The following is a 15,149-nucleotide window of genomic DNA, read 5'->3' as shown; positions in this document are numbered from 1 at the left end:
TATCATGTATATCCTTGGACACACCGCCTGCAGCACCGGCCGTGTACACATATGCTGTATAAACTTCAAGTACTCATAAGCTACTGAACGTGAACTAAATCAGCGTGCCTGTCACTATTTTATGCTACCATCAGACAGGGCAGTATAAAAATCTGACAATCCGCTTAAGGGACTAAGGGCCTTTTTACTCGGGCCAATGATCAGGCAAACTAGCGTTCATATGAATGCTCATTCCCAATCATTGCCGTGTGTAAGCATGGGGATGCGCTGCCGACATGTTGTAAATATATGTGTCATGTTGGGTACGTGGATCCACTGGACCGTACCGCCTTGACGGTATGGTAGCTGGCCAACAGGACACAGGTCACAGTCTATAGTTCATATAGTGAACCTGTGGTAGCTCAGACAGAAGCATGATTGGCTCGGCTGGGACTAGGCAACAGGCAGGCTCCAGGCGTGGTGTAGCAGGATAGGCGTGGTACACAGCACAGCACGACTTCAGCTCAACACGGAACTTGACCAGGATAGCACGGGATACAGGTTACAGGTGGCAGTAACGGAAAACACTGGGAACTGGGAAACACCAGGAGACCGTTTGCTTAGACAGACTAGAATAGACAAAAAGGCTCAGGCATTGCAGGGAGGGGCACAACCCTTCTTATAGCCCAGGGTGCTCTGGGAGCAATCAGCTCAATCTCCCACTTGTATGCGCTTTGGCTCCTTAAGTCTGGACTGAGCACCCTGGTGGTTACTGTGGAACAGGACGGCCGCATGTGCAGACATCTCTGGAGAGAAGGGCATCGACTGGATGGAAGGAGTTCGTGGTCAGCGACCACGGATGTTACAGTATGTCAGTGATCGATCATAGTAATGATCACTTGTCTCCGATACATCACCAATCATTGCTCCTTGTGAAAGGGGCAAGCAAGCACTGATCAACAAGCTGTCTCGTTGAGCGACACTCATTTTCACGGTCCATAATTGCCAGTGTAAAAGGACCTTAATGGTTATATCCTTTATGATTTGTGTTCCAAGGTGGATAGGATAGTGAAAGTGGTAATGCCAGCACCCCTGGTGGACTCTGATAGTGAATAGTGAAGATGTTAAATTTCCCCATAGACAATAAGCTTGAATCCACAGATTGTGGATGTGACTTTCAATAGGAAAGGGAACAAAAGATGCTGCCAAACACCATCTATCTCCTGGGGAACAAAAGACCATGCATGCTGAACTCCATCTTGACCGATTCTTCTTTCCCACAACGACAGATCTCACTAGACAGTCAGGCTTCTCCCAATGCAAATTTGGGGCCGTCCATCAAGGGCTGGCTTTATGGATGTGCGACCTGTGCAAGCGTGCGGTATCCTTTCTGCATGTAGGGGGCGCCACTGGGAAGGCCGTTTGAGCTCTAAGTCATCTGCTCCCAGGGGAGAGCTGGACAGGGGGGTAGTGAGGCATGTGCCCCCAGGCCTGTCCCCCAGTAGAAGTTTAGGGCCACACCTGCCAGTTGCTGCTATTAGGTGCAGAGCTGGCCATCACTCTCCCACTGTGTAAGGTGCGGCACAGCACATCAACGGTAGAGAGCAGACTGTCAGAGTGAGAAAACTAGGAGGTGTAGGACCTGTAATGACATCACAGTCACATAATTAAGGTACTGTAGGCTGTACCCAAGCACCGCAGAGGAAGAGCCTCACTCTGGTAAGTGTGTGTGTGTGTGTGTGTGTGTGTGTGTGTGTGTATGTGTGTGTATGTGTGTGTCTGTGCATATAGTGTTTGTATAGGGCATATTGTGTGTGTGTATAGAGTGTGTATATACTACATATATGTGTGTATAGTGTGTGTGTGTGTACGTACGTACGTACGTACGTACGTACGTACGTACAGTGTGTGTATAGTGCATATATTGTGTGTATAGTGCATATAGTGTGTATGGTGCATATAGTGTGTGTAGTGTGTGGTTTGAATATATAGTGCGTGATGTATGTGTGAATTGTATATAGTGTGTGTGTCTATGTGTGGGTGTGATGTACAAAAACAAAAAAGTACATCTCAAAAAGACCCTCATACCACAGTACAATGGGATTAAATTGGAATAAATTGGAAGAAAGCCGGAATGGCCGGAAAAGAGGGGGAAAATGGCACTCAGTTACAGAGATAAAGACTAATAAATATCTTTATTAAATATAAATATTGAAATATTTCAGCAAAATTAATAAAGTGATCCTGAATCAGAGAAAACGTCACACGCGGGCAGGTAGGGACAATCCACACCCACACACTTCATATATGTAAACACCAACATAATACATAAATGAACATCAATATATCATAGAGTATCCAAAGGTAATTCAGATATGTACATCAGTATTATTTAGATGGTCAATTCATCAATAAATAATACAGTATATATATTGTGTGGTGTGTATAGTGTAGTCTATGCAATGTATGTAGTGTGTGTGTGTGTATATAGTGTACATAGTGTGTGTTGTGTACTGTGTAAAGTACTAGCAAATGAGAGATGGGCTGGGAGTCCGCTGCTGATAAAAATCATTGTGTAGTGGTATGTGTATAGGATAAGTGTAGTCCAGGGGCGTTGCTAGGGTCTTAAGAGATATGGGGCACAAGCCCCGAGAAATATATTTACCCCCCCAAGAAAAAGAAATACGTTTTTACATACATATCGGAGATAGCATTCTAAGACTAAGGCTCCTATAGCTACAACGCTGAATAGAATTGGATGCATTGTCTCAGCAGACAGTATCATACATTATAGGCTTAGATACATGGCCCCAGCACAGAGTATCACACATGATAGGCTGAATGTAGCCTTAGACACAGGGCCCCAGCCGTAAGTATCCTTGTACTAAACCTCAGAGGCAAATTTAACATTTCTGGGGCCCCAAGCAAAGTTATGTCTATGGGCTCTAATCGAAGACACCTGTAGAGAGTTCCCCACACAATGCCCCCTGTCTATAGTGTCACAACCCCCTCTATGGTTCCATACACAGTCCCCCTGCCATACACCCCCTTGTAGACAGTGCCATGCAGTCCCTTGTAGGTAGTCCCACATATCCATCTTGTCTCAGCAGACAGTATCATACATGATAGGCTTAGATACATGGCCCCAGCAGAGAGTATTACACATGAAGGCTTAGATACATGGCCTAGCAGACAGTATAAAAAAAAAGTGCGTGTATGTATGTGTGCATATATATATATATATATATATAAAAAAGACAGCATATCTATAGCACTATGACCCTATAGCTATGGATAGTATTAGATACAGTGGCTCAGCAGACAGTATCACACATGATAGGATTAGATACAGTGGCTCAGCAGACAGTATCACACATGATAGGACTAGATATAGGCCCCAGCTCGCTGACATTGCGGCTCCAGTGCTGGACCCAGGAAAGGGTGCTGCTGCTATGTTGTATTTGGCTAGTTAAGAAAAATGGGAGGGACCGGACGTTTATTCCATTTTTTTTTTTTATTACGTGGGGTCCCCCCCATTTTTGATAACCAGCCAGACACAACATAGCAGCAGCAGGCTAGCATTACCAGCCTAATAGTACCAGCCTGCGGCCGCCCCGATACCCGTCCATCACTACAGATGGTCGGGTACTGGATCGTACCCAGCTCTTCCCAGTACCTCTGGTGGAGGTGAGTATCGGGGTAATAATGGGGGTTAGTGTTAGCCTCTGCACCGGCTAACACTAAGAGCCGCGTTAGTAATGGACGCTGTCAATCAGCCAGCGGCCATTACTAAGGCGGTAGTCATGAAGTTTAAAAGAAAATACCAAGACATAGAAAAAATATATTTTATTAAAATAAAATAAAAACTCACACAACCCTCATTAACCATTTTATTGAAAATAAAAAAAGTCATCATCGAAGTAGTCCTCAAATCCATTGTAGTCCAACAACCGAACCTTTAAAAAAACACAAACACACAAAAAACCCATTAGTAACACAGGTGGTAGGCTTAGATACAGGGCCCAGCAGGGAGTAATGATGTTACACTTACCCAGCGCTTCAGTGCAGCGGATGTCCCGACACCATTCAGCGCCATGACGTCATGCGCGGTGCACAGTGTCGTGACGTGAGAAAACTTCTGCTGCGCTCGGGAAGGAGGGTAAGTATGGTGTTCATTACTATAGTAACAGGGGCCCGTGTATTTTATGACATAGGCCCCAGTTACTATAGTAAATTTCTATAGACGCTGTGCGGGGTCCGCGGCCCGGTTGCAATCGTGACCGCTGCCTGGTCACAATTGCAACCCCTGTAGCAGCAGTCGCCCAGGGATCCGGGGCACCAGGCCAAAGATCCTGTGCTTAGGCCCCGGATGTCCGGTGCTAGCGACACCCCTGGTGTAGTCTATGCTATGTATGTAGTGTGCGTATGGTGTGTTTAGTGTATATATTGTGAGTGAGGTGTATAAAGTGTGTGGTGTGTATGTGTGTGTCCTGTGCATTTAGTGTGTGTGTGTGTGTGTGTGTGGTGTATATAATGTGTGGTGTTTATGGAGTGTGTGTATAGTGCATTTATTGTGGTGTGTGTATATATAGTGTGGATTATATAGTGTATATAATGTGTGGTGTGTATGGAGTATGTTTGTGTGTCTGTATATAGTGTGTGGTGTATAGTGTATATAATGTGTGGTGTGTATGGAATGTGTGTATAGTGCATTTAGTGTAGTATGTGTGTGTGTATATATAGTGTGTGTTGTGGCAGTGTGTACTGTGTACAGTACTAGCAAATACCAGATGGACCAGCGCTGAGAGGGCTGGGAGTCCCCTGCTGACACAATCATGCCTGCTCACTACCGCTGTACCAGGCATAGCAGAACCGCTACCAAAAGTGCCCATCACTGGCCACTATTGGATTTGTGGATTTGATATTCAGAAATTATGTAAATCAAATACAATGGATGACGGCCGCCATTACTTATCACTCCTCATTCCTCTCCACCTCGGTCCGGCACTGCGGTAGGTCCTTACGCGTCCAGCCCCTATAGTGATTAATGAGGAAACTTTTTATTTGCATGACTTTTGCATGACAATTTTTTCATATGATGGTTCAGGAGCGCCAAAAGAATATTCCGCACAGGGTGCAATTAAACCTAAGGCTGGCCCGCGTCCACCTACCATGGCTACTTATGGTACTGGTGTATTCTTATGTGGCAGGGGAGCACAAGAGCTCAGGTGCAACTGCTACCTCAGCAGCCCCTATAGCTACATCCCTGGTTATAAGTAAATGGGCCTTTACCAAGCAAAGGATTCTATATATGTGCAATATTTATCAATGTTTGTGCGATAAAACATTTGGTTGCTTTGGGTAACATGGAGCCTTGTGTTGACCATGTTGCTGCAGAAGTGTCATAGTGTTAAAGTAGGTCAATGGAGAAATCTGAACAACCTTCCAGCATCAGTAAGACATGGATAGATATTTTTATTACAATGTTTAGAGATGTCCTTCATGTAGATACAAACCCCAGCAATCTGATGTAGAGCTAGGAAGCAAGGGCCTCAATACCCACTTGGGTGTCTGTGACAATAAACAGAGACTGGAGGCTGGGGAATTTCCAAAATGTCATTGAAATAGTGAGATTGTTATGTCAGTCACAATGAAAGGGTAAAAGTAAAAGCAGACTGCAGTGGAGAACCAGCCTGAATTATTTATAGCATGGATATAGATAGATAGATAGATAGATAGATAGATAGATAGATAGATAGATAGATAGATAGATAGATAGATAGATAGATAGATAGATAGATAGATAGATAGATAGATAGATAGATAGATAGATAGAAAATATCTATCTATCTATCTATCTATCTATCTATCTATCTATCTATCTATCTATCTATCTATCTATCTATCTATCTATCTATCTATCTATCTATCTATCTATCTATCATCTATCTATCTATCTCTCTATCTATCCACACTCCCCAACACTGAAACATAAGGACAAGCCGTAAGGTTATGCAAATCGAGGAAGTGGCAGGTGTCACTAAGATCTGCAAATAATCAAATTTTCAAGCACCTAGCTCCAATCTGTGGCATGTGAGGGGCATAAAAGACAGATTGAGGCCTCATGCACACGACCGTATTTTTTCCCACCCGTAAATACTGGCGTAAATACGGGTCCGGTGTCACACGTATTCCACCCGTTTTGCACCAGTATTTACGAACCCGTGCCCGTAAATATGGGTCCGGTGTCACACGTATTCCACCCGTATTTACGAGCACGTTTTTGGCGGCAAAATAGCACTGCACTAATCGGCAGCCCCTTCTCTCTATCAGTGCAGGATAGAGAGAAGGGACAGCCTTTTCTGTAATAAAAGTTAAAGAAATTCATACTTACCGGCCGTTGTCTTGGTGACGCGTCCCTCTCTTCACATCCAGCCCGACATCCCTGGATGACGCGGCAGTCCATGTGACCGCTGCAGCCTGTGATTGACCTGTGATTGGCTGCAGCGGTCACATGGCCTGAAACGTCATCCAGGACTTCGGGCCGGATGTCGAGAGGGACGCGTCACCAAGGCAACGGGCGGGAGACCGGACTGGAGGAAGCAGGAAGTTGTCGGTAAGTATGAACGTCTTTTATTTATATTTTTTACAGGTTTATACTGATCGGTAGTCACTGTCCAGGGTGCTGAAAGAGTTACTGCCGATCAGTTAACTCTTTTAGCTCCCTGGACAGTGACTATTTACTAACGTCGCTTAGCAACGCTGCCGTAATGACGGGTGCACACATGTAGCCACCCGTTATTACGAGAGCTCCATAGACTTCTATGGACTGTCCGTGCCGTTATTACGGCCTGAAATAGGACATGTTCTATCTTTTTCAACGGCACGGGCACCTTCCTGTGAGAAAACGGGAAGGCACCCGTCGCCAATAGAAGTCTATGAGCCCGTTATTACGGGTCGTGATTACGACCCGTAATAACGGGCGTTTTTACGGTCGTGTGCATGAGGCCTGAAAGCAAAGTTTTTTAGCCACAGGAAACCTCAGAAATCGGATCAAGTGGTGTGGGACGATTGTGCGATGACTCCAGTTCATCGACGTGACAGTTATCGCCACTCGTCGCAAACTAAGAAGGACAGAATCCTTGAAATGAGAGATCTTGGTTTATCACTCCGGCAGATCACTGCACGCCTAGGCCGAGATATCAGCACAGTTCAACTTTGCGTGTTCAGAATGTTGGGAGAACAACAAAGAACAGGAATGACAGCAAGAGGTGTGCGGAGGAGATCCCCATCACGGACGGATCATCTGATTGGTAGAATGGCGCGTAGTGATCCATTCTGTACTGCAAGCGAAATTGGACGTCACATCCCAAGCCTAGGGCGGCAACCGATGTCGACACAAACCATCAGAAGGTATTTGCACGACATTGGGCTACGGGCCAGACTTCCAGCTACAGGTGTTCCATTGACCACATGCCACCGATCTCAAAGGCTATCATGGTGCAGAGCAAGACGGCAATGGAGGCTGGAATAGAGGTCTATCCTTTTCATCTGTGTCCCGCTTTTGTCTCGGACGCAATGATAGCCGGAGGTTGGTCTTGAGACAACGCCATGAAGAGGCCTTCATAAGGGAACGTCCCATCGGTCCTAATCCCGGGATTATGGTGTGGGGTGGCATAATGTACAGTAGCTGGACCCCTCTAGTTTTCATTTCAGGTAAATTAACAGCTCGGCGTTACATCGATACGGCCATTTCTACAAAAGTGTCCCAGAAGCCATTTTTCAACAGGACAACGCCACGCCGCATGTTGCTCCTGCTAATGTGAGCAGCCTGCATTGCCTAAACGTGCTACCATGGCCTCCAGACTGGTCTCCCATCGAGCACATCTGGGATGTCATTGGTCGGCAATTGCAAAGGGAGCTGCCAGCAGCCAATCTTGATGATTAGCGTGCCCAAGTGTATTCAGCGTGGCAGAACATCCCTCAGACAACCATTAATAACCACATTGATAGCATGCCAAGATGTGTAAGTGCTTGTATTTCTGTGGGTGGCGATCATTCTCTAATACTGAATAAAGATGTTTGTATATATCCATCCCTCCATCTATCTATCCCTCCATCTATCTATCTATCTATCTATCTATCTATCTATCTATCTATCTATCTATCTATCTATCTATCTATCTATCTATCTATCTATCTATCTATCTATCTATCTATCTATCCCTCCATCTATCTATCCCTCCATCTATCTATCCCTCCATTGCACTCTGCTTTTACTTTTTCTCTTTCTTTGTAACCGACATAACAATCACACTATTGCAATGAAGTTTTGGAAATTCCCCAGCCTCCTGTCTCAGTTTAGTGTCACAGATCCTCTATAAAGCCCAGAGGTCCCCAGCTCTTCATCAGTTCTCTCCGGAATTGGATCTACATCTATAATTACAGTACATAAAATAAAAAAGTAGTCAATGTGTTTCTTTTTCCATATGTTAAATACTTTTGTGCCAAAAAAGACAAAAGTATTGTAGTTATCATACCTACAATACTTTTGCCTTTTTTGACACTAAAGTATGTAACATTGCATATTGTTTCTGGCTAACACGGTACTACACCATTTTTTTCCATAGAAGAAAATAAACTCCCCCCATCCTCCTTGCAACCCCCCTCCCTTTCAAAGAGGAGGGGGTGGCAGGAGGAGTGGCACTAAGTGCAGCATGGGGAGGGGGCCTGGGCTCTGTCTGCTCCCTCCTTCTTCTTCAGTCACTCATCTGTGATCCTCTTTGCAGCCCGGATAACGGACCCTGAAGCAGTCGCCATGGGGGTAGAAGGATGCACCAAATGTATTAAATACATGCTCTTTGTCTTCAACTTCATCTTCTGGGTGAGTCCTCCATGCTGCAGGCTGCGGATGTCTAGAGAATGTGCTGCATTTATCTACAGCCTCCTACATGTTTGTGTCTGAGCATCTCATAGGGGGGGGGTGGGCTGCTGGCTTGTTGTGTAGATCCCCCTAATGTGCCTCTGCTGCATATGCTGCATGTTAATAAGCTACAATGTATAAACATCCTGCCAAATAATATAAAATGTATCAAAATGTTACAAATAATAAAAGCGAGGGCTCAGGGCGGATGCAGATTTTAGAATGTATATACATGTTGGTGGGTGGAAGGAAGCCTATAAAAAAAAAACATCTCTATGCAGGGACCCCCAACCCCACATTGTGCGGTAGGTGATCAGTGCTGTATGGGTTTCTGGGGAGGAGGGGTGAGTCCCTGGTACCCCTCCCTGTCACTAGTCAATGCTCTCTCAGAGGGACAACAAAGCAGCTAACAAGTGGTGGGGAAGTCACTAATGAAATACATATATATAACATGCAGTCCTATGCAAACAACTCCGCTCTGCTATATGCTTATACATACCATGTTCTTATTACATCCCTGGCTAATTACTACTCACAATAATGATCGTAATCATCGGATTGATCTGAAATGTTTCTGAAAATCTGAAATTGTATCCAATATCTTATGATTGAAAAGATTTTCTCATGAACCTATGGAATGATGTACGTTTTCTGAAGGGACCTTTTTAGTCAATTTTTGTTTGCCATATATAATACGCTATAGTATCTGGCAACCGAGAATCATTTTTAAGCAGATCTGATATATTTTCCTGAATATTGCATTGGACTGATTACTTTGTCTTGATGGAGAGTGGTCTGGACTCCTGGACAGTAATGATCATGGGTTCCTTACCATCCATCATAGCGATAATACCTTAAAACCAGGTAGCACAATACCTTTGAGCATCATTTATCTCATGTACCTCTTGGTTTTAATGTTTTTTTGTAGCAGCTTACATTTCAATGCCACTCACTCAGAAGCAGTGGACATTTTCTGGCTAAGGGCCTTATGCCCAAATGTTCATTCAACCCGTTTATCATCATAAAATTATGCTAACTGTTTATTATGGTGGTAATGTGGTAACACTAAGGATCCCTTGTGCCATAATGACCATGAGCAGCTGCACAGATGGTACGCCAGCCCCTGCAATGACATCACTCTGGAATGTATGGTGTTATGTAGGGTCTGGATACACAATAGAGCTTACACCTGTTTCTCATCTACAAGTCTCAAGCTCAGTGCTGGAAAGTCAGTCAATGTCTAATATATTTGCTTTCTATTGATACCTTTCTTTTTTATAAAGGGATTTTTCTAAATTTTTCTTACTTCATTATGCTAGAAATTTGATGACTGAGGTTAGCGCACATAAAATGTTATTAAAAATACTGCCAGTGGGCCACCACTATCAAGATGGCTCCATGTAAACAATGTGGTTGCAGGTAACGTGTCATCCAATGCAGGATCATGCCACTTGACCGCCTGAAAAGATATTTAGCAATTTACCGTTGAAAATGACTTCACATTGGACCTCACATAACAAGCAGCCACATAGACTAGAGCTGCGGGGAATTGACAGGGGGACCAGTGCTCAAATTTTAATCACATTATTATTTTAAATTCTTTAAAATCCATTTTGTTTCTTGAATTTGCCGTGTTGTACACCACCCAGAGAACATTAGGTGGCCCTAAGTTTTCATCTGTCTCAGCACAGTGTTCCCCTTCTTCAGCTCATGGATGGACTTCTTCAGCTCAGTGTTTCCCTTCTTCAGCACAGTGTTCCCCTCTTCAGCTCAATGTTCACCTAATTTAGCTCAATGTTCCCCTTATTCAGCTCAGTGTTTGCCTACTCCAACTCTGTGTTTCCTTTCTTCAGCCAATTGCTCCCATTCTTCAGCTCAGTGTTCCCCTTCAACTCAATATTCCCGTCTTTAGCTCAATGTTCCTTTTCTTCAGTTCAGTGTTCCCCTTCTACAGCTCAATGTTTCCCTTCTTTAGATTAGTGTCCCCCTTCTTCAGATCATTTATCGTCTTCAGCCCAATGTTCCCCTTCTTCAGCTCAATGTTTCCATTCTTCAGCTGAGTGTTCCCCTTCTTCAGCTCAATTTTCCCCCTTTTCTAGCTTATCGTTCCTCTTCTTTAGCTCAGTGTTCCCCTTCTTCAACTCACTGTTCCCCTCTTTAGCTCAATGTTTGTTTTCTTCCGCTCAATGTTCCCCTTATTCAGATCAGTTTTTGCCTTCTACAACTCAATGTTCCCCTTTTTCAGCTCATTGAACGCCTTATTTAGTGCAGCGTCCCCCTTCTTCAGCTTAGTGTTCCTCTTCTTCAGCTCAGTGTTTCACTTCTTCAGCTCAATGTTTCACTTCTTGAGCTTGATGTTTCACTTCTTCAGCTTGATGTTTCACTTCTTCAGCTTGATGTTCCCCATCTTCAGTTGTCTTTCCCTACTTCAGCTGAATGTTCTTCTGCCTCAGCTCAGTGTTTCCTTTCTTAAGCTCAATTTTTACCTTCTTCAGCTCAGTGTTCAACCTTCTTTAGCTGAATTTTCCTCTTCTTCAGCTCAATGTTCTCCCTCTTCAGCTCAATGTTCTCCCTCTTCAGCTCAATGTTCTCCCTCTTCAGCTCAATGTTCCCCTTTTTCAGCTCACTGTTCCCTTTTTCAGCTCACTGTTCCCTATTTCAGCGCACTGTTCCCTTTTTCAGCTCATTGTTCCCCTTCTTCAGCACAGTGTTCCCCTTCTTCAGCTCAATGTTCCCCTTCTTCAGCACAATGTTCCCCTTCTTCAGCACAATGTTCCCCTTCTTCAGCTCAATGTTCCCCTTTTTCAGCTCAATGTTCCCCTACCTAAGCTCAGAATTCTCCTGCCTCAGTTCAGTTTTACCCAAACAATGTTGGGCTAATCCGCGAGCAGATCTGTTGGCACATCCATATCATCCTCGATTTCTGTTACATATTCTTTTAAAAGTCTACATCGGATTTGGTAATAGCAAATCCTGAGCATGTGAACAAACAAGTATTCTTGACATTTGTGTGTTTTTGTTTTGTAAAAGAATTTGTGCAATTACATTTAAACTAGTATCAGCAATGAATTAGGCCTTGATCAGCTTTTGCTACAAATTACCAAAAATTACCAATAGTATGAAGTGATATGATGCATAAAGAGGCATGAATAGGCATCTATCATTATCACCATGATATAGAAGAGTAAGGTTTTTTTGTTTTCTATAATGGCAGTGATGTACATCAGCATAGCTTTTGGAAGTAGTCCATTCACAGTATATAGTCTGATCTATTCTTCTGACAACACCAGTTAGGATTGATTTATTGGTCTATTCCAATAATAATCTTATATTAAGAAAATGCTTAGAATGCCACTAAGATATTAAAGTAACTGCAAATTGGAGCTTTACTTTAAAGGGGTTGTCACATTGCCTTTCACAATGCCCATTTTGGACATTATAGGAGGGGGGCATGGCTATCTTTAGTGGGTGACAAACTGGGTAATTGCCCAGGACACCAATTTTCTAGGCAGCCCCCGAGGACTTGACCTCAAGGAGCAACCTAAGAGTGAAATCTGTGAACCTTCAATGCCCTGGACCACAGGGAAATTTATCAATAACCACTTTGCTATTTAGGCTGTATTTTGTGGGCATTGTATAGAAGTATTATTTGGCATTGTATGGCAGTATTGGCATATAAAACTTTGGGTAAAATGTGGAAATGTACATGTGTTTAATTTTTAAATGACAAATCTAAAATGTCTAAAATTGGCGAGAGAGGTGGCCCCACTTTATTATTGCGCAACTTCTGCCGGCTTCATTTAAAAAAGGAGTTGTCGAGATGGGATCACTTCTAGTAAAACTGTGTACTACCCATGTACTTGCTACATTGCCAGCATAGGAAACTTACATGAAATGGCCACTTTATTAGAGACACCGATCTAGTAGTGTGTTGGACCTCCTTTGGCCTTCAGAACCGCAGAAATTCCTTGTGGCATAGATTCCACTAAGTGTTGAAATCGTTCTGCAGGAATATTGGTTGATGCGGACAGGATAGCTTCTTTCAGTTGCCCCTTCTGCCATAGGGTAAACAGCTGCCATGAAGGGATGAACTTGGTCAGCCACAATGCTTAGGTAAGCCCTACTGTTCAAACGTCCATCCATAGTTATCAGAGGACCCAGGGTGTGCCAAAAGAACATTCCCACACCAAAACTCCACATCCACCAGCCTGAACTGTTGACACCTGAAAGGAAGAGTTCAATGATTCATGCTGCTTGCGCCAAATTCTGACCCTCCCATCAACATGGTGTAATAGAAACCTGGGTTAATTCGACCAGGCGATGTTTTTCCATTTCTCAGTGATCCAATTTTTGCACTCTTTTTCCCACTGGAGTCTTCCCTTAGACAGCAATGGCCGTCAAACTGGTTGCTGTTATAGCCCATCTGTGCTAAGTTGTGCATTTGGATATAATAGTTGGAGCACCAGTGTTGTATTCGACTTCAATTTGCTTGATTGTGTTAATCAGAATGGTGCTTCATATCTTCTGACCCTTTTTGAAGACAAATTGTTGACATCTACAGGATAACTTTTCGATGGATGTATTTCCTCAATCACACCATTCTTGGTATACTCTAAACACCGTTGCATGAGAAAACCTGACAAGGTTGGCAGTTTTTGAAAAACTTGCCCCGGCTAGTCTATTAGCAATGATGACCATGCCTCGTTTAAAGTCGCTCATATTGCTAGACTTTTCCCTTTGTAATGTGGATCCACACTGAAACTGGTCCACGGAAAAAGTACTCACTTGATTTTATGCTGCACTCCGGGGCCACGTGCCCTAATTTCCATACAGGGATGCTGTAATCAGGAAAAAGGCAAGTGTAAATACACTATAGTAGAGTCGTATCACAAATTTGAATGGAGAAGCTTGAAGCCAAACTTTCCCTGTAAATGGTAGTCATTGTAATATACATAGTATTACAATGTTTTTATTGTGGTTGCTTTTTAATTTGCCTTGTGGAAAGGACTAGACAATTATTCCAAATTAGTTTTGATTTCAAAATTAGTCATCCTGACAGTATAGTTGAGTCCCTAAGTTCCTAAGTTAAATGACAAAGCCATTTAAAATATTTTTTGTCTAAATTTAACTCCCATCATGCCTCTGGATGGACTATTTTTCTATTTCATATTTATATATATTAATTTCACACTTTCCTCTTGTGGTAGGAGCTTTCTCTTGTGCTCTTTGTCTGCCCTGCTGAGGACAGCAAATTCTTTGACCTGTCAAAAGGAGTGGGATATGGCATGTAATAACTTGTGGCTTCGAAAGTGTTTGTGTGGGTCTCACCCACTACATGAAATAGTACAAATAAGACATATGTGAATAGTTCATTGTCCATAGCTGAGGTCCACCATTAATATTGCAGTGATTCAGTAGGCGTGGTTATGGTACCCGGCCTGGACATCTCTGCTAAATAACCCTGGGAGTGCTGGCATTCCTGCACGGGCCAGATGAACATTTCTCTCCGTATGTTTCAGACAGGGAACCCCACTAGTGGAGACTTCAGTGGAGCTTGAGATGTCCGATTTTTCCGATTTGGCTTGTTACAACTTGTGAAGAGAGAGTCTGTGGTTTTAAATTTATTTTAGAAAATTACTGTTTATGTAGTTTCTTATTTCTCGCATATGTGTCACACTGAATGTTTTTTATTTTTTTAATCAGTTGTTCTCAACAACCCAGACATGTTATAAAAGTAAGTTATGTGGGGGTCCAATTTCTGGGAACCCCACCATTGACAAAAAAGAGGGGCTCCTAACCCCTGTTCTTGGCCGGAGAGCAGGTTGAGCATGCACTGTCACTCTCCATAGAATAGAATGGGAAGGTCAGAAAAAGCTGACCGTGCTCATTTAGCTTTTTTGTGACAGTCCCATTTACATTTGTTTTATGACTTTTTGGATTAGTCATTGCTGCGTCCTCAGAGTAATTTACAAAGGTTGGCAGTGGAAGTGTTCTTGAAGAAACTTTATTAAAGTGGTTGTATAAGGGCACGATCAGACGTGGCAGAATTTTTCCGCTGCAAATGTAGGAGCAGATTTGGGGCAATTACGCAACGAATCTGCACCAACATTTGCATATTTGACAGGTAATTCAGACGGTGCAGAAAACACAGCGGACTTGTCACAGATTTCAGTTTTTGCATTTCAAAGGCTGAAATACGCAGTGAAATTCCGCTTCTTCTCCGCAACAGACAGTGCATTGCGCGCAC

At 43.3% G+C, this 15,149-nt stretch overlaps 1 protein-coding gene across 1 annotated transcript in view; it reads left to right on the top strand.

The window, feature by feature from the left end:
- Nucleotides 1-8,704: 8,704 nt before the first annotated feature.
- CD81 (CD81 molecule) overlaps nucleotides 8,705-15,149 on the top strand; it is a 44,589-nt gene continuing 38,144 nt past the window's right edge. Inside the window, exon 1 of the mRNA XM_075837616.1 lies at nucleotides 8,705-8,863. Within this exon, the coding sequence (XP_075693731.1) occupies nucleotides 8,798-8,863 (66 nt within the window). The 5' untranslated portion in view covers nucleotides 8,705-8,797. The remainder of the gene's footprint in view (nucleotides 8,864-15,149) is intronic.

Source organism: Rhinoderma darwinii, chromosome 9 (assembly GCF_050947455.1).
Source record: "Rhinoderma darwinii isolate aRhiDar2 chromosome 9, aRhiDar2.hap1, whole genome shotgun sequence".
Taxonomy (NCBI): domain Eukaryota; kingdom Metazoa; phylum Chordata; class Amphibia; order Anura; family Rhinodermatidae; genus Rhinoderma; species Rhinoderma darwinii.
Note: the sequence above shows the minus strand (reverse complement) of the source record. Positions and strands in the feature narration are given on the sequence as shown.